A 23,579-nucleotide genomic window follows, 5' to 3' on the forward strand; every position below is an offset into this window, starting at 1 on the left:
CAACATTGTAGAACATTGAAAAATTTTAGAAAATCACTATAAAAAGTTATATTAAAAAATGATTTTGAGGGGCATTCTAGAGAAAACTCCACAATAGTTCATTTAAATGACCAGATACAAGTATAGCGTCTTTGACAAAGTTGTTTCTTACGAAATGTGCTAGAACCTTACTCAGCAAAGTGGATTTTTCTATGCAAAAATGAGAAAAATAAAACTCACAAAATTCTAACATCTACAAAATTGAGAATAATTAATAGAACAACTTTACTGAAGACACGATTACTCCAAAATCATAATCTTTCGCGTTAAGAGTAATTAGTGTAAATTAGCGCATTATTCTAGTGAAAATCGTCAACAATTAAATATATATGTGATATAAAAATAAACTATCTTCGGAGATATTGTTTGTTTTGTTGTAGCAAATAATTTTGTAGAACATTCGAAAATTGTAGAAAATTTACTATACAAAGTTAAATAGCAAAAAAAGATTTTTAATAGCAATCTATAGAAAACTCCACAAAAGTCCATTTAGATAAATAGATAGAAGTATGATGTCCTCAACAAAGTTGCTTCTTTTAAAATTTGCTACAGCTTTGCTGAACAAAGTGGATTTTTGTATTCCAAAATGAGAAAAGTAAAACTCGTTTCTCACTGATGAGTGGATTAATCATGGAATTGTATCTTCTATAAAATGGAGAATAATTAATGGAACAACGTTTTTGGGTCAGAATCATTTCGATCACGTTTTTGTAGCTTTGGAAACAGTGTGCAGTTTGGCGAACACCGTCTTTTTTGAACGAAACATAGCGGGTGCCGTGACCAGGATGTTGCTATGTTTCGTTCAAAAAAACTTAACAACACTAATTCCGTTTTAGTCAAACACTTTTAACTTTATTTACTTCGCTTTCAACTAAGGTGGAACAACAACACTGATTTACATTTCACTGACAGTTCTTTTATATTTGTGCTTGCCTTTTTATAGCTAAATTAGCTGAAACTGTGTTTGTGTCACTATCGTGTATGGTAACAGCGTTGGTAGCATGCAGACGGTGTTCGCCAAACTGGCCGAAAACACAAATTTACCATATTACGTAACAGCAATCTTAGCGAGCGTAGAAATTCAGCTTTACATTTTTTCGGCACGCAACATGGAATGCCATCAGGCTTAGGTTGGTTATCAGAAATGAGTTGAAGTCAATGACGTCACTGGGGATACTACTCAGTGCTAAGTCTATCTCTGTAGTTGTGGCTGTGGAGTTAAGGAAATTTCTCGAAATTGCTTAGCAAATAATTCGCACGTCTAAAATGTAACTTCTGGTCGGCCTTCCTTTTTCCTATTGCTGTTAATAAACGACAAAAAATGTCGATAGTTTTGTCTGACACAACTTTGCATCCGTTTGTACAAATAGCGATCATAGATCCGATAGTAGTCACTAGCATGATTGAATGTTTGTCTCGTCAAAGTATTTCAACTTCTGGAATAATTGTGTAATTCCGAAGACCACTATCGCTTCAAAATAATGAGCATAAGTCTAATTCCTTTTCAGAAATTAATTCATCATTGGTTACGTCATGCCCCGATCAACTATTGCGTGAATTTTTCCACCCAGAAAAAATGTGCGGAATTCAATCAGTGACTAAGTTTTCGTGCCGTCAGGATAATTATTTCGATTCTATTTGTTTGTCTTGTATTGTTTATTAGCACATATATAACTATTACTTGAATTTTGATAACATGATTTTCTGTTGTTCTGATTATTAGTATGAAATCCAACTTTTATTTCCCGATTTTCTAATTAATGTTCATTAGTTAATTAATCAGGATTTACTGATTCGGTGGTGGATTTTTGGTTTTCAGTTTTTTAGATTTTTAAGATTTTCAGATTCATATATATTTTGAATTTCAGTTTTTTTTTGTAGATTAACAGATTCTCACATATTTTTGGGAGAGCGTGAACGATCGCACATTTTGTAGTTGCTTCTCTATGGTGGATTTGAGCTAGTGAAGGTGCAGGAAGAGCCACAGGAAGATATCTAATTTGGAATTATTTTACCATCTTTAATGTACAACAATTTAGTAGCTTCCGCTTTGTATAGATCGATAATGGAGCCGGCTACGTTCTTACGGTCGGTTAGGGAAGTAAAAAAGAAAGTGTGACTATCGTTGTTGCCAAACACCGGGTTTACCTCTGCATTTCTAATAACTATAACGGGAAAAAAGTTTATTTCGTCACCGTGGTAAGTGACGGATTCCTGATACTTCACCTCTCTACTACTTTTTTTTACGAAGCTTCGTCAGATTCCCTGCCAAATATCGGCAAATATAACTACCTGTAGCACTTTCGTAGTTCAATGGCTTATAAGGTCAGGATTCAGACGAATAAATAAAAGAAAGGTAAGTTTGTAATATTTTTCTCCATGGTACTATTGAAACTTTCTTAAGGCAATTCTACACGCAATATTATTTTGATTTTATTCTGCCTATTCTATAATAGTTAAGAGAGAGACTAATGCTTGTTTATGTAAAACTGTGGAACCACTAGATGTTGTTATTCCCAAATCAATGTTCTAAACACACACAACTGCTCGACTATTTGGGCGTGAACAGATCTTATTCCTCAACTGCTCGAATAACACGTAATTTTTGCTCCAAAGTCAATGAAATACGCTTTTACGATTCATTTTTCACAAAATTATGACACAAATAAATTGTAACAGATATGACACTTGGTTGCCCTATCCAGTGAATTCACTTTCAAATGATTTCCGAAGTAATGTTTTAAAATAACCCGTTGACTTTTTGCTTTTCTCCTAGAAAGGTATAGCAAGCACTGGAAAAACTAAAGGTATAAAAGTGCTCCAAAGGGCCGAATGGCATATATCACTCGAATCAGTTCAATGAGCTGAGCATTTTCCGTATGTATGTGTGTGTGTATGTGCAACATTTTTTTTTCTTACTCACTTTTCTAAGAGATAGCTGGATCGATTTCCATGAAATTAATTGCAAACAAAAGGTTTAGTTGTCCTATAGTTTGTTATTGGATTTCAATGTAATCGGAATTTTAGTTTAGAGGTTATGTATCAAAATATAGAAATCACGAAGCATCATTATCTTAGAAACTACACAACTGGTTTTAACAAAACTGATGTCAAATGAACGGCTACCTCGAGAACCCTTAACTTATTAATTTCATAATGATTAAAAATATGGTTCAAAAGTTATGTAAAGAAATGTTATCCAGAGGCTGTTTAAACTGACTCATTTTTCTCAGAGATAGCTGGACCGATTTTAACAAAATTAGTTTCGAACGAGAGGTCTAATTGTCCCATAGGTTGCTCATGATTTTAATTGTAATCGGTTGGTAACTTTGTCCGTTATTCATAAAAATGTGAAATCACATTATAGAAGCTTATACCAAAGTCTGCTTGAACTCACTCACTTTTCTCAGAGATGGTTAGACCAATTTTCACGAAATCAGTTGCAAATGAAAGGTCCAGTGGCTTTTTAACACCCTATTGAATTTCATTGTAATCGGATTTTTAGTTAAGGCACCGTGTTTCAAAATGTGGATATCACGAAACTTCATTATCTCAGAAACTACACAACCAATTTAAACAAAACTGGTGTCAAATGAAAAGACTGCCTTGAAAATCCTTAGCTGTTTATTGAAAATGTGGTTCAAAAGTTTTTAAAAGAAACGTGTTCCGGAGGCTTTGGAACTAACACATTTTTCTTAGAACTAGCATCAATATACTAGAACCCAAAAAGTGGATGTTTCTCCATTGGACTGGATTGAAGCTGCAAAACCAGGTTTCAAAGTGAAATATAGAGTTTACCCCGGCTTCCATGAGCATGAGCATGAGCATGATTGACCGCCCGCGGTTGCTACTCCGTTATTGCCAGATCAGCAGTAATTACACAGAGAACCAATAGATGATGCTTGGGACCATCATGCATCCTCAATGTGTAAAAACTGGTGACCTTAATCTGTTTATTAGGCAATACCAGCGCCGGCCGCATCCGAATGCAGGTCAAAGAAGGAGTTTGTATAGGAAAATGTTGACGTGATACTCGCTTTATGGAAGCCGAGAACACCTCTGCACATCCACGAGAAATCACTGGGAAGTTGGTGAAAGGGAAAGGTATACAGCAGGGTTCGTTTTGGTAAACGATGCGCTGATTTCGAGCGTCGGGTTCTTTATAACAAGTGTCGCGCCATTACATCCGCCACGATAATCATAATGCGATTCGAACTGATTCAGTTTGACAATGTAACACCACAACAATTAATCGAACGCAAGGATACTGGATCTTTGACCGAATTGAAACAACTTCAAATGATTGGATATCTCCTCGTAAGGTGATCCTCTTTATACCGAAAGCTATTGCGCGTTGGTGATCTATCTGAAAATAAAACGGCCTCATGAAAGGTATAAACGCGGAGTTTCTAGGGGTTCGGTCAACCGGATATTTTTTATCTAACAGATCGACTAACGACGTCTCTCGTATTCACTTCGTCTGCTCTAAAAAGAAAACAATCCCGCGAAAAACACACCTGAAAAACGGAATTTAAAAATGTTGCGCGCTTATTACGGAAACGAACCATGAGTATCTTTCTTGCCAAACACCGCGATCCTCTGCGTACGACGCGCGTTAAGTAGCCTTTGCCACTTAAAGCAACCAGCTATTTGTCAATCCCGAGTACACGTCGGCTGACGTGATTCTTTGGAAGCTATACATCGCGTTTTCGTTACTCACGATATTTATCGACCGAACGAAATTTTCGGCTAAATGGTCACTGTGAAACATGAACAAGTATCTGGGTATACCCCGCGAAATCACTTCATTTTGAAAACGTTCATATGAGCAAAACTCTCTCGAGCCGGAAACGCGGTTTACACCGAAGCATTACGCACGACCGCTAATTTCCCTTCTACCGACGCAGACGCTCGGGGACACGACATTTCGATGCGAATGTTACCTATTAAATAGAAAAAATGGCAAAGTTTCATACATACAAAGCCTTAATTATTCAAAAACGCAGATATCCAAATTGGCCAGTATATTGAGTTTATTAACAAAATGCCGAACTAGTCAAAATTGGAACACAGTATATCTGCCCAGAAGCAAGCAAAATCGGGAAAGTGAAACATACACACTTAGTTATACAGTCGTGCATTCATGTAATCCCTATTTACAAAACTTTGAAATAGTCACTCAAAAATCAATAATTGTTCAAAAGCTAGGAAAATCATGAAATGAAGCTTGATGAAATACCAACAAAATTATGTGAAAGTTTAAGTATTTAAATCTATAAGATTCTATAAAACTAGCTTATATTTGCTATTTCCCGGAAGATGTAAAAATTCTACTAAAGTTTCGAAAAAGAATCACTCAACCACTGAGCGAAATTATAAAATAAATGTTTTTTGTAAATATAAACACAATACACTTATCTTATATATCGAGTCAGCATTCAGCGCACAAAGCATTCCGTTACTTTTTTTTCACCACTCGCACATAAACAATCACACCGTTTTCTTGGTGATTGTGAGCATTTTCGAGGAAGCGCTCCGCCACCGGATGAAATGGCTGCTTCCAGAAATCATCATATAGTTTTACTGGATCATGTCTGGCACAATGTACACTAATCTTCACACATTTATGATTGCAGCTTTTATTTCAAACTGCATTACAATATTCATAACTACACTTTTTCTCTGCAGATGGACGGTCCGAAAACAGTGATAAACGAAAAAGTTCCACGCACAACAACGAATAAAATGGGGATTGCAATTCTCTTCAAGTTCTATGGCACTTAAGCACGAGAAACCGCAAAAAAATTGCGAATTGATACTCTATAGAGTTTACCCCGGCTTCCGAGCATTATCTTGAAAAACATTGGGTAATTTTTGTCCCTTTCAGGTTGTTTTCCATAAATCGGAAACTACTCGGAAAAATGCAATTTAATTTTTCAACTGTAAAAATAACATTTCTGGCGACAGTGCGGGTCAAAATTGTTATTTTTTTAGATTTCTTGAATAATTTTCTTTACCGCCTCCTACAAACTCGATGCTCCTGCTTCCGTGTACGTCGCAGAACTTGCTGCTATTCAGTACTCTCTTGGAATTATCGAAACCCTACCCATAGACCACTACTTCATCTTCACAGATAGTCTCAGTGCCATTGAGGCTCTGCGATAGATGAAGCCTGTGAAGCACACCCCGTATTTCCTGGGGAAAATACGGCGGTTTTTAAGTGCTTTAACAGATAAAAATTATCGGGTTACCTTAGCGTGGGTCCCTTCTCATTGTTCGATTCCGGGTAATGAAAAGGCTGACTCTTTAGCTAAGGTGGGTGCTATTGATGGCGATATTTATGAAAGACCAATTGCTTATGATGAATTTTATAACATTTTGCGTCAGAGAACACTCAACAGTTGGCAATCATCATGGAACTCAGATGAACTGGGTTGGTGGCTACATTCCATTTTTCCTAAGATATCGACGAAAGCATGGTTCAAAAGGTTGGATGTCGGTCGGGATTTCATTCGCGTGATGTCCAGACTTATGTCCAATCACTACACGTTAAACACGCATCTCTTTCGTATAGGGCTTGTAGACAGTAATCACTGCGTTTGTGGCGATGGCTACCATGACATCGAGCATGTTGTTTGGTCGTGTGCCGAATTCAAAATGTCCATAATCAAACCAGTTTTAGAGATATTAGCTGATAATATTTGTTTAATAATAATATAATTTAACTCATTATACCTCGGGGTGATAAGTGTTTTTTACGTGAAATTTTCTCAGAAACACGATGGAACGATTAATTTCTCAAAGGCCAAAATTGCAACATTGTCGCTTAAAATTGATATTTATTTTGGAATCCTCAACAAATTTTCTTCAAATCCATGTATCGATTTATTACTTTATATCATGCATTTGAAGCTACAATTGTAAAAAAAAACAGGACTATTTGACGAAAAATTGCACTTTTTTCAAAAGAAAAGGTATCACGGGGCGAGAGGTGCACCGTTTGGCACCAAAATTGGGAATTTGCATAATGACTTTAAATCAACCATTCCACAAAATTCGAGCCAAATTTGAGTCGCGTACATGAGGTGTGCGGTTGGCAAATCCACCTCTGTCCAGCAACTCCTATCCCAACCTCCACGTGGTGCCGACCGGAATACGAGTAACCTTAGCGGAGATCGGGTAACCAACCCCGGTGGAAACTATGGTCGTATGCTGACTGGGAAGGGGGTCGTACGCGGCTGTATCCCCAAAGAGGCGGCGTACAACAGCGTCTGACCCGGAGCGGGCGGCGGTATCCCGCCAGCTACACCTAAGATGGCAGCCCCATCAGCAGGATGTACACTACCCGTCATAAGTTTGGAATCGCTTTACTGAGTATTGCAACACCCAGTTTGAATATTGCAACACCCCGAAAAGTTTAGCATCACTTGATATGGGCAGATCAATGTAACTCTATCTCTTGATTCTGAAAACCTAGCGAGTTGTGGTCTTCTGCATAGTTGCTCAGGAGGTCAAGAACTTTTCATTGGAGGAGAGTTTAGTTCGGAATTCAGCCGCAACGCAGCGCTAGTGTGCATGTGCAGTGTGCAGCTCAAAAACTCACACTTATTGCTTACACATGACGAAGTGAAACCAATTGGAATGTTGACAATTTGATCACCACACACAATACGTAAGCTTGTGTGTGATTCAGTACTAAATTGTCTACCATGTAGAAGCCTTTAGCATCCTGAACAAGTTTGCTGAACACCGTAACTTTCTAGCAGGTCGGAATCGTGAGATTACAGTCAGGTTTTTTTTTACAGTAGTCCAGCAAGAAGGGCTTTAGAAAAAAACCCGAGACGCTCTAGAACCAGTATTTAAAATTGTCCTCTTTGACGGTCATTCCGGATCTTTTGGTGGGCGGAGGGTATTTTGTGGACTAAGTCCTTTACTAGATAAACACTTAAACGTTTCTGGTTCCGAACCCACGTTAATTCGGAAATTCGCGAAAATTTTTTTTTTTTTGATTAGCGCGGTAGCGCGTAAAAAAACCGCGTTAATTCAAAAATCCGCGTAAAAAAAACCGCGTTAATTCAAAAATCCGCGTAAAAAAAACGCGTTAAATCAAAAATCCGCGTAAAAAAACCTCGTAAAAAAAATCCGCGTATAAAAAACCGCGTAAAAAAACCTGACTGTAGTTAAGTTCAAAATACGACGAATTGCGTGCCCACTAGCGCCACATAGCGATGAAATTTCACACTGAATTGGTCACCATACAGTAGCTTTTGACCTTCTGAACAAGTTTGCTGAAAACCGCAACTTTCTAGGTTGTCAAAAACACGAGATATCCGCTTATTCCAGGTGATGCTAAACTTTTTGGCAGGTGTTTTAATATTCAAGCTGGGTGTTGCAATACTCAGTAAAGCGATTACAAACTTATGTCGGGTAGTGTAGGTATCGCGACCCTGGTAAGGTAGCATACCGAAACCTTTCATCAACCACGAACAACGAATTTAGAAATACGGAACGGATCAATCGACAAAGACCTAGGCTACGAACACGGGAAAAAATTAAGATAAACGATTGGAAATTGGGTACTTGGAACGTCCGATCTCTCAATGAACCGGCGCGGGCTGGCTTGCTTGTTCGAGAACTACAGCGGCAGGGAGTCGAAATCGCAGCGATTCAGGAGGTTCGGTGGCCTAATTCCGGAGAAAGGGAATTCCGTGCAGTAGACCCTATTGCACGCACTTCTTTCAAGTACAACATCTACTACAGTGGCGGCAAAGCAGCGGAACGGGGCGTCGGTTTCGTAGTGCTGGGAAATCAGAAAGCAAGAGTCATCCGGTGGAGGCCCGTAGATGACCGTATATGCGTGTTGAGGATTAAAGGCAAATTCTTCAACTACAGTTTAATCAACACCTACGCACCGACAAACGACAAATCCGATGAAGTCAAAGATGAGTTCTATGACAAGCTTGAGCGAATCTATGACGAGTGCCCAAAACACGATGTAAAAGTCGTCATCGGAGACGCAAACGCACAGGTAGGGATGGAGGAATTCTTCCGTCCGGTCATTGGAAGACATAGCCTCCACTCGTCAACCAATGAAAACGGCCTGAGGCTGATAAACTTTGCCGCGGCCAGAGGAATGGCCATATGTAGCTCCTATTTTCCACGTTTGAATATTCGGAAACACACCTGGAGGCATCCAAATGGGGAAGCCTGCTCCCAGATCGATCACGTACTGATTGACGGTCGGCACTTTTCGGATGTTACTGATGTTGGGTCTTTTCGGGGACCAAACATTGACTCTGACCATTATCTAGTCTTTTGTAAGATCCGCGCACGGTTGTCGAATGTGCTGAAATCTCGCGGACGACATCGATATCATCGGTATCAACCGTAAGGCCGTGGAGGAGGCCTTCGTACCTTTTAAGAGAGAAGCAGCGAGATTGGGACTTGTCATAAACTCTGCCAAAACGAAGTACATGGTAGCTGGCAGAGAGCGTGGGAGTCCCCGTGGTGTTGGTGCTGAGGTGGGGATAGATGGGGAACGATTTGAAGTGGTTGACGAATTCGTTTATCTTGGTACGCTTGTGACATGTGACAACGATATGAGCCGTGAAGTGAAACGACGAGTTGCAGCTGCGAACAGGGCTTTCTACGGTCTGCGTAACCAGCTAAGGTCCCGTAGTTTGCAAACTCGCACAAAACTAGCGCTGTATAAAACGCTGATACTCCCGGTGGCCCTTTACGGACATGAAGCATGGACGCTGAAGGAAGCTGATCGACGAGTGCTCGGAGTTTTTGAGCGTGAAGTTCTGCGATCGATACTTGGCGGTAAACTGGAAGATGGAGTGTGGCGCAGATGAATGAATCACGAGTTGTACCAGGTATACAAACATGCTGATATAGTGAAGGTAATACAGCGGGGCAGGCTTCAGTGGGCTGGACATGTAGCCAGGATGCCTGACGAGAGAGCCGCCAAAACTATCTTCAGTAGAGAACCAGGGAGAGGCCGTCGACTCCGTGGTAGGCCTCGCACGCGGTGGAAGAAGATGCACGATCTGCTGGTGTACGGGGAGGCTGGAGAACGACTGCCCAAGACAAACGAAGCTGGACATCTCTAATTCGTTCGGCCCTTGACCGGTGAACGGTCCGTTAGCCAAAAAAGTAAAAGTAAAGTAAAGTAAGTACATGAGGTGTGCACCCTTGGGAAGGAATGATCCTCATATATTTCCTGATTTATTTTCTTATTCCAAATCAGCTCATTTCAATGCATAACATTATTTTATATAATTTTATGCGGTGGATGATTGTAGAAAAAACGGCCAAGTCAAAGCAAGCGCTGTAGTGTTGTTTCTCATAAGCATCTATTAAGTTTGATGTTTCGAATGCAGGCGCGTAAACGATCCGTGGTGGTAAACCGCTGGATAGTGCGTACCAGCTGTACATCCCCGTGCTAGTTGACATAAAATAGACGATAAGCAGGTTTTAAATTTTCCCCCAATTACTTTCCCTTAATTGCGAAAGTGATCACAACCCATCAAAATAATAAAATTGAAAATACATATATAATAGTGTTGACATTTGCACAGTTTATGGCAGAATCATATTTACAATATAAACTCGGAATAAATATTAGTAAATAAATAAACCTCTACAAACTACCTCCCCTATTTAAAAATAGACCCCATTGTGGTTTAGCGTGTTGTACAGCAACTCTTATATTTACCTCCAGGTGGTACCGACTGGGGTACGAGCAACCAAGGGAAGATCGATGAACCGGTAGAAATTTGGTCGTATGCTGACAGAGAAGGAAAAAGGCAGCTTGTCTTAGTATCCACTCATGGTGGCTCAAACGGAAACTTTTTCGGAGCAAAACTATGAAATGACGCATTTGGCGCCATCTCGATCGAATGTTAGTAACATCTCCTGAGAATTAAATTACTTAATGGGTGTGTACTGCGACTGCCTATAATCGCAGTCCCATATGGATTTTCATCGTTTTTGAGTTAAATATCAGATTACATCTATTTCTTGCGCTACTATCGATTAAGGAAACAAAAAAGTATGTTTTATTTGAAAAAAGTCAGAAAAAATGTGAGGTCAAATTGTCCCATCTTGAAAATAATATCAGTCCCACCAAATGTTTTTCCTGAGTATGGCCATATTTTTTTACAATTCATATAATAAATACTTGGTGTTGTTTTTCAAGCTTTTTACCGTTTAAAAATCATCAAATAATTAATAATTGCAAGGTTATTTCAAATAAATTCCACTCAAAAGATAATTTTAAGTAGACACTGAGACTGCAACTTTTTCGGAAAGTTCGTTCCCGAAAGGTTATTGGTTTCGTCACTCAGAGGGATAATAGCCTTAAGCAATGCTGCTTTCTGCAAGGGGTTAATTTCCTGTGGATGATCTGCTCATTTCAAATAATTATTCAAGTTGAAATTGTCAGAACTCAGAAGTTTTTAGTTGCTTAGCTAAAAACAGCTTGTACCTCTTTTCATCGCCGTCGTCTTCTGTCAAGTCACTGTTGTAATTAAATTGGAAGCTTCCACTTTTCCAAAATGCTAAATGCACGGGCTAATGCGGAATAATTTTATTAAGCAAGTATTGCGAAACACTGAAGACATAAGTAAGGATATTATTCAGTAGCATATCCAAGACTTCAACCTTATATTTTGCTTTTTCAACGACGACCTTAAAGTCGAGGTGAGTAATGGGTGGATGTTTCCGCCATTCTCCATGCAGAATATTTAGACGCTGTCTGCGGCCATAAATGTCTGCCCGTATGCATAATACTTGAGAAAAATATGGAGTAGTACACCGACTGGTTGAATGTGTACTACGATGGCCTAAATAATCGCATATTAGTCTCTTCTTTATTTTTCATTGTAATTTTCACGACAAAGGCAGTTCTTCAATGAAGAAGTTATGATTGAGGTCTATTTCATTACATCATGACGAAAAAATTAGAATAACCCACCCCAAACAGGAGAAATATCCAAAACAAGAAAAATGTCCTCAAGCGCTGTTTTCTCAACTCGATAATTTTTCAGATGGCACTGATATGCGGTTATAGGCAGTGTCTTATTAAACCAGGCAACTTTGATTGCTTTTTCAAAACATGATCGAAAGTAACATTTGAAAAGGATGAGGTTTTTTTGAAATCAATATATTTGAATGATGAGCTAGAGAAAAGTTGTCAATCGATGACTTCTGAGAGATAGTTCCAGCTTCCATAAAAAAACATTGGAAAATTGAATTTGAGATCCGACACTGCAGAAAATCGATAGAATGATTTAAAAAAAAACAGTCTTCTGTGTTTAAGAAACCAAAAAAAAGATTTGGGTTTCCAAAAAAAAAATTCAAATTATAATATAGCACATCCACGACACGGGCAGTGGAACAGCGCGTGACAGTAAGAACCACACGTAGTGCCTGGTTCAATGCTGAATTTCCAAAGAAAATGGAAGAAAAGACCGGGCCTACGCTAATGTGTTAGTAGCAGCAAATCGTGTGATGCGTCAGATTCAGAAGAAATACCGGGAAGCTAGAGCTACCGAAAGAAGACTCCACCGCCGTTAAAAATGTGAGCACTACATTACGATCGTATCCTCGTGGAGGCGGAGAATTTCTTCAGCAGGTACGACACGATGAGATTCTATAGAACGATTTATAAAATTTCGTGGTGTTGAACTGTGAAAAAGGTAAGAGTGTCGTCGAGGAGAACAGAAGACAACCTTGGACGAGATGAAAACATCTCGCAGAGAGCTGAAGAACCACAAATCCGCTGTAAAGCACGATTCAACGGCCAAACTTTCCACAAACGGGAACGTGTGGCTGTACAATAAAATTCACCAGGATTTCCTGGGGGTATGGTCTAAGAAATAAGTACCTACAGTTTGATTGATAGGACTCATATACCCTATCTATAAGAAAAGCCACAGACTAGACTATGGTAACAATTGAGACATGACCCTCTCCATGCTCGCAAATAAATTTCCCGTATCCTGTTCCACAGACTAAAGCCAAAGCAGAAATCCCTTGTTGGTAAGTTCTAGTGCGGTTCTTGTGAGGGAAGATCTACTTGAGACCGATCCTCGACAAATTTCGAGAACAAAACTTGCAGACATATCGTTTACTCTTAGAATTCAAAGCGACGTACGATTCAGTGAAACGCAACGATGTGGAGGTTTATGCTTGAGAATAGTTTCCCGACAGAACGTATTAACCTGATAAATGCGATTTTTGATTCGGATTCACATCGAGCGTCAGGACTCACTACTCTACATTACTCAGGATACTCAAAAAAAAAAAAAAAACTAAGCCTACGTTATACCTTGCAGCCAACTGTTGATGTACGAGAAAAGTGCAACGCTGAGACTAATTTTGCATCATTGGTCTTAATTTTACTTATATTTGGGATCATTTTTTGTTTAATTTTTGCTTGCCTTATGAAGTGTTTTTCACCGATACACAGAATCTAGATTTTTTTGATATGGGATTAGCTTAGCTTAGCTTAGTTCTGACTGTACATATCAATGGTTGCTTCTCCGTGATGGGTCCGAGCCACTCAAGATGCACAATGAATCAACTGAAAGAACGACTGGGAGTGGTAATTCCTTCTCAATGTGCATCATTCAATGACCCGATCTTTTATAGACCAATAACGGCGCCGGCCACGTCCTTACAGTCAGGTGGGGATATCGTCGGTTTCGTGCAACACCGGCACAACTTAAAAGTTTTCCATGTTGCAGTCAAACGATACCAAATATGATTAACTTTTATTTCACAAAGACTTGTTTCAAAATCCACAAAAAAAAACTGAGTTATAGGTCGATGTGTCTTTGAAAATTTTTAACTTGCTCTTAGATTTCTTGGAGACGATAAAGGTAATTTTAAACGCCAACTTTTCAACCCCTTTTCTTCTGGAGCTCTGAACTTCGAGTTATGCCAGTACCGCACGAAGCCTTCAATATGGAAGGAATGTTAGAATATAGTCCTTGCTTTGTTAGAGACCGAGTAGAGACCACGGAAAGGAGTTTTTGTTAGTGGGGTGGGTTTTTGATCAGGATTAACTTTGATAAGTGATATGACCATGATTTAATTGGATTAATGTAACAATATAGATATGATCATATACATATAATGTGAGATTAAGATCAATTCTAGAATACAATAAGAAGTACTATGGCATGTAAAGAAGATCTCGGCTGGCTGCCTTGCATAGCTGAAATATCCAAATTTTTAACGCAGAAAACGCAAAAGAAATATTGAAAAGAGATTCGAAAAACATATGAAAATGGTCCGTCATGTTGTGCTAAAATAAAATAGATGAACTTATATTAGACTAATTCATGACAATTCTATAATAGTTATTGTGCTGCTTTCGGCGGCTGAAAACATTAATTGAAATAAATTATTACAACAACATTGCATCGCAACTATTCACCGTATAAAGTCATCTAAATATTGTAGATATGATCATGTATAATGTGAGATTCTTAAAAATGAATTATAAAATACAACAAGTGGCATGTGAAGAAAATCTCGGTTGACTGCCTTCCATAGCTTAAATTTTCAATTTTTTTGAAAAGGGTCCGTTATATTGTGTTCCCAAAAAGAGTGATGGACTTTTTAGACTTTTTCATGACATATCAATAGTTGTTGTTGTGCTCCTTTCAGTGGCTGAAAACATGAAATGAAATAGGTTATTACAAAAACACTGCCGCGCTTGCATGGACGTCTCGCTCGTTTCTACTACTATTCATCGCATAAAATCATCTAAACAAATCATCCACACGTTCACGCATTTATCACAACCACGAACGTTATCGGCAAGAAGTGGAAAAATTGGAGTACCGTGAGGCGACGATTCACAGTTTGAGCAAAACAAAAACGACCTTGCACGGCTATAGACTATTTAACGAGACGTTTCAGAACTCAATTCCTGAATAATATTTTCACAGAAAACATGGAACAGCAAATACCGTGTATAACATTCTGTGCCGAACACGCATCGGTATCGGACGTGTGATCGGTGATCGCTCCGATAGAATATAAAACAAAAGACGTGTGAACAAGTGTTGGCATTGTTTGCCTGGTCGAGTGAAATAAATCCGGGTTCAAGGTCGCGCCTTTGTGCAACTGTTTCGCATCGTGACTACCAGCTGGTGCGTAAGCCGATTTGGCTGCTGGCTGAATTGTGCTACAGCAGTGGACGAGACACAAAAGAGGAAAAAGAAGAAGCAATCAGTTGACAGTGAGTTGTATCGCTGTGTGGAGTGATCGCACACCTGGCTCGCTGCTGGTGGCTGTTTGGTGCTGCTGTATTGGTGCTGCTGGCTGTAACAGCTGCAACTTCGAACGATCGGACAACCAACCTTACTGGAAGGGAGAAGTAAAAAGGTACGTGCTCTTGTCGGCGCTAGTGCGCTAGACTTAGCGGGATGGATGTAGATCCCTCGCCTCCCGCGCCACCATCCCCGAACCCCTCTGACCCTGACCCTTCTGTTACCCCCTCCCCTGTTCATTCTTCAGTCCCCCCTCGCCCCAGGCTTTACCCAGACGAAGCCCAGGGCAGCTATACTGTCTATTTTCGGCCAAAGGCGGGACCGAAATCGAAACAGTTGAACCTCTTGCAGATTTCTAAAGACCTGACGAAGGAGTACAAGGGCGTGACCGAAATTTCCAAGGTCCGGCCTAACAAGCTCCGTGTCGTGGTCAGTAACCTGAAAGAGGCCAACGATATAGCTTGCTCTGAGCTCTTCACACGCGAGTATCGCGTTTACATACCCGCTCGAGACGTGGAGATCGACGGTGTCATAACCGATTCGAGTCTGTCCGTCGAGTGTATACTGGCAAGTGCCAAAGGGTGCCTTAAAAACAAAACCTGTCCCGTTGTAAAGGTGCTCGACTGCAAGCAATTGCGGTCAGCATCGATCATCGGTGGCAAAACAGTATACACCCCGTCAGACTCGTTTCGAGTTACGTTCGCCGGGTCAGCGCTACCAAGCCACGTCTCGATCCACCGGGTTCGTCTCCCTGTGCGATTATATGTGCCTCGCGTCATGAACTGCCTGAATTGTAAGCAGTTAGGCCACACCGCCGCCTACTGCTGCAATAAGGCACGTTGTGGCCAGTGTGGGGAGAATCATGCGGATGATTCCTGCAGTAAAAATGCTGAAAAATGCATTCACTGTGGGGAGAGTCAGCATGAGCTCTCGACATGTGCGGTGTACATGCAGCGCAGGGATAAAATAAAGAGGTCTCTCAAAGAGCGTTCGAAGCGTTCTTACGCTGAGATGCTGAAGAAGATCGTTACCACTTCTCCCATTACATCAAACCCTTATGATCTGTTGTCCTCTGATGAAACCGAATCTGACGATTCACCAGCGGGAACATCTTATGCCAATCCTGGGGAGTCTAGAAAGAGGAAAAATATTTCCTCTCCTAAACTTCCCAGAAAAGGTCCTAAGATTTCTCAAAATGAAATGAAAGTTACACGCAAACCAAACAGTGCTGCGGAAAAACCGAAGCAAACTCCTCCTGGGCTTGCAAATTTAAAGTCCCAGAAGGAGTTTCCAGCACTGCCAGGAACATCTAAAACCCCAGTTGTTCCTTTTGCACATCCAGTTGATGAAACAAACTCTGGATTAGTGAAATTTTCTGACATTGTGGACTGGATTTTTGAAAATTTCAATGTACCCGATCCAATTAAAATTTTTCTTACAGCATTTCTTCCAACAGTTAGATCGTTTTTGAAGCAGTTGACTGCACAATGGCCCCTCCCTGCAGCGATTGTATCCTTCGATGCCTAATTCAACTGCGTATATGAAGGATTCTATCTCTGTCTTACAGTGGAATTGTAGAAGAATTTTACCAAAAATTGATTCGTTTAAAGTTTTGATAAATAAATAAAATGCGATGCATTTTCCCTTTGTGAAACTTGGCTTACTTCAAATATTGATCTCAACTTCCATGATTTTAATATTATTCGCCTTGATCGAGACACCCCATATGGAGGAGTACTTTTAGGGATTAAAAAGTGCTATTCTTTCTATCGTATTAACCTCCCCTCGATTCCAGGCATCGAAGTTGTCGCATGTCAAATGACAATACAAGGTAAAGAGCTTTGTATTGCCTCAATATATATTCCTCCCAGAGCACAGGTTGGGCAACGGCTGCTCTTTGATTTAATAGAACTTCTTCCCTCGCCACGTTTGATTTTGGGAGACTTCAACTCTCATGGCGTGGCTTGGGGTTCCCCTTACAATGATAACCGCTCCTCTTTAATATATAACCTTTGCGATGACTTCGACATGACTATTTTAAACAACGGTGAAATGACACGTATCCCGAAACCTCCAGCGCGCCCAAGCGCTTTGGATCTATCCTTATGTTCGACGTCGCTACGGTTGGATTGCACATGGAAGGTAATCCTTGATCCTCACGGTAGCGACCATTTGCCTATTCTTATTTCAATTAATAACGGGTCAACTCGCATGCGACCAATTGACATTCCGTATGACCTCACACGGAATGTCGATTGGAAGTTATACGAGGAAATGATTTCAAAAGCGGTCGAGTCGATTCAACATCATCCACCACTTGAAGAATACAACCTCCTCGCGGGCTTGATTCTCGACGCCGCGTTGCAAGCCCAAACGAAGAAATATCCTGGCGTAACGATTGGTGGGACCAAGAGTGCTCCGATGTCTACACGCAAAGATCCGACGCGTTTTTGGCCTACCAGAAGGGAGGTATACCTGGCGACTATTTACGGTATTCGGAGCTTGATACCAAGCTTTAAAGCTTGGCTAAAGCAAAAAAACGCGGATATTGGCGTCGGTTCGTGAACGAGACGTCGAGGGAGACATCGATGAGCACTCTTTGGAACACAGCCCGAAGAATGCGGAATCGCGTAACGGTCAACGAAAGCGAGGAGTCTTCAAGTAGGTGGATATTTGATTTTGCCAGGAAAGTATGTCCGGACTCTGTTCCTGAGCAAAACATTGTTCGCGATGCGTCTCCGGGCCACGACGCGATAGAATCGCCTTTTACGATGGCAGAATTTTCGGTTGCCCTCCTGTCCTGTAACAATAACGCGCCTGGGTTAGATAGAATCAAATTCAACTTGTTGAAGAATCTACCCGGCAATGCCAAGAGGCGCTTGTTGAACTTGTTCAATAAGTTCCTGGAGCAAAACATTGTACCGCAGGATTGGAGGCAAGTGAAGGTGATCGCCATCCAAAAACCAGGGAAACCAGCTTCTGATCACAACTCTTATAGGCCGATTGCAATGCTATCCTGTATCCGGAAATTGATGGAAAAAATGATACTCCGTCGTTTAGACCATTGGGTCGAATCAAATGGTCTACTATCAGATACTCAATTTGGCTTCCGCCGTGCCAAAGGGACGAATAATTGTCTTGCGTTGCTTTCAACAGATATTCAGCTGGCGTATGCTCGCAAAGAACAAATGGCGTCTGCGTTCTTGGACATTAAGGGGGTTTTTGATTCCGTTTCTATTGACATTCTTTCGGGTAAACTTCACCGACAAGGATTTTCTCCAATTTTGAACAATTTTTTGCACAATTTGCTGTCCGAAAAGCACATGCATTTTACGCATGGCGATTTGGCAACTTTTCGCATTAGCTACATGGGTCTTCCCCAGGGCTCATGTTTAAGCCCCCTTCTTTACAACTTTTATGTAAATGACATCGACGAATGTCTGGCAAATTCATGCACGATAAGACAACTTGCAGACGACAGTGTAATCTCTGTTACAGGAGCCAAAGCTGCCGATTTGCAAGGACCATTGCAAGATACCTTGGACAATTTGTCTGCTTGGGCTTTACAGCTAGGTATCGAATTCTCTCCGGAGAAGACTGAGATAGTAGTTTTTTCTAGGAAGCATGAACCTGCTCAGCTTCAAACACAATTAATGGGTAAACGATTTCTCAGGTTTTGGTACACAAATATCTTGGTATCTGGTTCGACTCTAAAGGCACCTGGGGTTGTCACGTGAGGTATCTGATGAAAAAATGTCAACAAAGAGTGAATTTTCTTCGTACAATAACCGGACAATGGTGGGGAGCCCACCCAGGAGACCTTATAAGGCGTTACCAAACAACGATATTGTCTGTCATTGAGTACGGGTGTTTCTGCTTCCGCTCCGCAGCAAACACACATCTGATCACACTGGAGCGAATACAATATCGTTGTTTGCGTATCGCCTTGGGTTGCATGCAGTCGACCCATACGATGAGTTTGGAGGTCTTAGCTGGAGTACTACCATTGAAAAACCGCTTTTGTATTTGTATTTGTATTTGTATTTATAATTTAAAATCATTGGACATCTGGGTCTTTATGAAATAATCTTATTCTAACTTAAAGTAACATGGAACACAAACGCTGACGAAAAGCAACAGTTGACAAGTTAAAATCAAACAATTCGTATGCCTCCTGGAATCTTCTGCTTATAGAGTTGATGGGATCATTTGAACCATATCTCGTATTCCTAGCAGTGGCTTGAATAAGTTGCCTAGGCCGAAGAACACGTGTGGGTGCATAAAGTCGCATACGACTCAACAATTCAGCACTGTCGATTTCAGCCTTAAGTATTTTTGCTCCAAAGACTGCTTGACTGATTACACGTCTGCTGTGAAGTGGTTCGATACCGAGCAATGCGCACCGGCTTTCATATGGCGGGAGATTCAGTGGATCACGCCAGTTCAGGTTATGAAGAGCACGCCTAACAAACTTACGTTGCACCGACTCAATCCGCGTGATCCAAGTCGTTTCATATGGACTCCACACAACAGCTGCATATTCCAGGATCGGTCTCCCTAAAGAGCAAAATAAAGCTCTCACACATGTGGGATCGTTGAAATCTTTGGCAATTTTCATAATGAATCCCATTTGCCGATTGGCTTTGTCAATTATTGCCGAGTAGTGGGACTTGAAAGAGAGTTGGTAATCCAACAAAACACCTAAATCCTTGATTTTCTCAACTCGGTTCAACTGTTCACCTAGGATCGTATAATTGAATGTAATGGGTTGTTTACGTCTTCGGAATGTTATCACGGAACATTTTGCAACACTCAATTTTAAAAAGTTTAAAGTGCACCAATGTTCAAAACGATCTATTAGTTTCTGCAACTCTCTACAGTCAGCTTCACATCGTACCACAAGATACATTTTCAAATCATCGGCATTGATGAGTACACCACCATTTTGCAAAAGAATTACTACGTCGTTAAAGAAGAGCGTAAACAACAGGGGTCCTAAGTTGCTTCCTTGAGGCACACCAGAACATAGCGAAAAAGGCGCTGATTTCTTAGGACCAATTTTTACGCAGAGAAATCTGTCGCTCAGATATGAACGAAGCCAGTTGGACATACTATTAGATACTCCTAGTCGAGACAATTTATCAAAAAGTATATGATGATTCACAGTGTCGAATGCAGCTTTGATGTCAGTGTACACTGCATCAATCTGTGCACCGTTATCCATAGCTCCGATACAAGTCGTTATTATTTCGCATAAATTACTTTCAACTGATCGCTTCGGGAAGAATCCATGCTGGGATGAACTGATGTAATTTCTGCACGAGCTGAATAACACATCTTTAACAATGGTTTCCAGACACTTTGAACCTGCTGATAGTGATGTTATTCCTCGATAGTTAGAAACGTCAGTCTTATCGCCTTTCTTAAACACCGGAACCATGTAGGAAGATTTCCAAACAGACGGGAACTGTTGCAGTTGTAGTGACCGATTAAATATTGTTTGAAGAGGCGGAACCAGGGATGCGCGACGACTCTTGTATACGCATGACGGTATATTGTCTGGGCCAGGTTTGAATGATGGCTTGAGTTTATGTATCGCAGACTCAACCATCGCATTTGATATTTCGAAAACGTCAAAATCGATAGCGTCCATGGGAACACCATTGGCAGCAGTAAGAGCTTCTTCTGGCGTTGGGATACGATCAACGAAAACACCCGCGAAATGTTGCGAGAATAGATCGCATTTTCTCTGTGTAGTGTTGGCTGATACTTCACCTAGATGCATAATTGTGGGAAGGCCACTCTTCTTGCGTTTTGAGTTCACAAAACTCCAGAACCTTTTGGGATTACGTCGGAGATCATCCTGTTTTCGCCTTACATAACGTTTATACAAAAAGCGATTGTATCCACGATAGATTCGACTAGCTTCATCAAATTGGCGTTTAAGGATCGGGCATCTTTGAAGGCTGTAAAGTTTCAAGAGCTTGGAGCGTTTTCGACGAAGTTTAATAAGACGGGGATTGGACCAAACTGGTTTTCTTGGAGGTCTGCTGCGCGGAACCGTTTGAGTGATGCAATTTAGTAGAATTCGATTGAAGCAATCGGTGGCACTGTCGACATCGTCGCTGCGATGAATTTCTGACCAATCAACCTGCTCAAGCAGTCGATTCAGAGCATCATAATCACCACGGCGGAAATCAAGTGCGTCATAATCGTAATCTTCTTCATATAACAGAGATGGTAGACAGGACGCAGAGTAAGTTAAGGCTGGATGGTATCGATCAATAGGAACAATTTGTTCTTGAGCAGCTTTTACGACACCGTTTGTCATACTCGTATCACTTGAAAATATGAGATCCAATATGCGATTCGAGCAGTTTCGAACCAAATTACGTTGTCGTAGTCCGTGGTACGAGGTATTGTCAAGAAGAATTTGTCTAGCCACATTAATCTGTGAGTGCAACGGATCAACAAAGGCATAATCATTGGTTGTTTCCTTCCAGACCAATCGTGGTTGATTGAAATCACCTAGCATGACAATAGCACTGGCATCATTCCGAGTACTATCAACTACAGATATAGCATCAAAATGAAGTTGCATGAAAGAACAATCTTGGCTCTTATCGGGTGGAATATACAGCGCGCAAATATACAATTCCACACGTTCTATGGTGACTTTGACCCATAATTGTTCAATAGTGGTAACAGGTAAATTCTGAACAGCTGATGACCCATATTTACGTTTGACCGCTATAAGCACGCCTCCACCACGTCGACGGGTGCTGTTTGTAGTGCAACGATTGAATGCTGTCGTCAAGCCAGGTCTCAGTGAGTACGTAGATATCGTAATCCAGTTCTGCAGTAGCCAGGAAAACCTGGTCGATTTTCGTTCTTAGGCCACGAACGTTCTGATAGTAGATCTGTAGCGTTGATGATAAATGGATGGTCGCGGACACCGTATCGTGGTGCTCTGGTGGACTGTAATGCGGAGAAGCATCAGGCGGGAAGACGTCATTAATTGAATGGTACTTGCCTGGAAACACAGGTTGGGAGACTCCTTCACCGACCTCGACCGCAGGACCAGGACGACTTTGATGGCAGGTCACAACATGCACGACTGCGTCGGGTGGTTTAGGAGCTTCCATAATGCTGTACACGGTGCGCCCTAGTGTTGTTAGTTGAGATTTCGAGGAACTTGTGTTATCACGTTAAGAGCTAGAACCCGGAGATTTGGAGCCTGTCTTCTCGTATTCTTATCAAATGTGAGGGCTTGAACCGTCCCGTGATTGAAAATTTTGAAAGGTTAATCGAACTTAATTCTCAAACCCGTTTTATGACATTGTTTTTCCATCACATGTGTCAAAATATTAACCCTTCTTCGAATATTCCAAATCGTGTCGACTTATCAAATACTTCTGATTCTACTGTGTTTTTCGATACATCCATGATAGAAAAAACTCGTGGAATCCCGGATCATTTACGCGTGCAGCAGATCCCCAACATTTTTTCCAATAAATATCGAAACATCAACTGCAACAATATGTTCTACACTGACGGATCACTTCTTGATGGGTCCACTGGCTTCGGTATTTTCAATAACAATTTAACCGTCTCCCATAAGCTCGATAATCCTGCTTCTGTTTACGTCGCAGAATTGGCTGCAATTAAGTACACCTTAGGGATTATCGAAAAAATGCCCACGAACCATTATTTCATCTTTACGGACAGTCTCAGTTCCATTGAGGCCCTCCGATCGATGAAAGATGTTAAGCACTCTCCGTATTTCCTGGGGAAAATACGGGAACATCTGAGTGCTTTATCCGAAAAATCTACTCAGATTACCTTAGCGTGGGTCCCTTCTCACTGCTCGATACCGGGCAATGAGAAAGCGGACTCTTTGGCTAAGGTGGGTGCAATTAACGGCGATATTTATGAACGACCAATTGCCTTCAATGAATTTTTCGCATTTGTACGTCAGAATACGATCATCAGTTGGCAAAATTCTTGGACCAGAGGGGAACTGGGAAGGTGGTTAAATTCCATAATCCCCAAGGTGTCGACGAACCCGTGGTTCAAGGGGTTGGATGTAGGTCGGGATTTCATTTGCGTGATGTCCCGGCTTATGTCCAATCACTATAGATTTGACGCGCATCTCCGTCGTGTTGGGCTCGGGGAAAGTGGTATCTGTGCCTGTGGTGAGGGTTATCACGACATAGAGCATGTGGTTTGGTCATGCCCTGTACACCGCGA

The 23,579-nt window shown here is 41.0% G+C and overlaps 1 protein-coding gene across 1 annotated transcript in view; it reads right to left on the reverse strand.

Annotated features, from left to right (window-relative positions):
- Positions 1-21,864, reverse strand: part of LOC129728151 (uncharacterized) — a 107,964-nt gene extending 86,100 nt beyond the window's left edge. The window contains exons 1-2 of the mRNA XM_055686566.1: positions 20,442-21,864; positions 19,912-20,069 (exon numbers count right to left, since the gene is read on the reverse strand). Of these exons, the coding sequence (XP_055542541.1) occupies positions 19,912-20,069; positions 20,442-21,864 (1,581 nt within the window). The remainder of the gene's footprint in view (positions 1-19,911; positions 20,070-20,441) is intronic.
- Positions 21,865-23,579: the final 1,715 nt, after the last annotated feature.

The sequence above is a fragment of the Wyeomyia smithii genome, chromosome 3 (genome assembly GCF_029784165.1).
Source record: "Wyeomyia smithii strain HCP4-BCI-WySm-NY-G18 chromosome 3, ASM2978416v1, whole genome shotgun sequence".
NCBI classification, from domain to species: Eukaryota; Metazoa; Arthropoda; class Insecta; order Diptera; family Culicidae; genus Wyeomyia; species Wyeomyia smithii.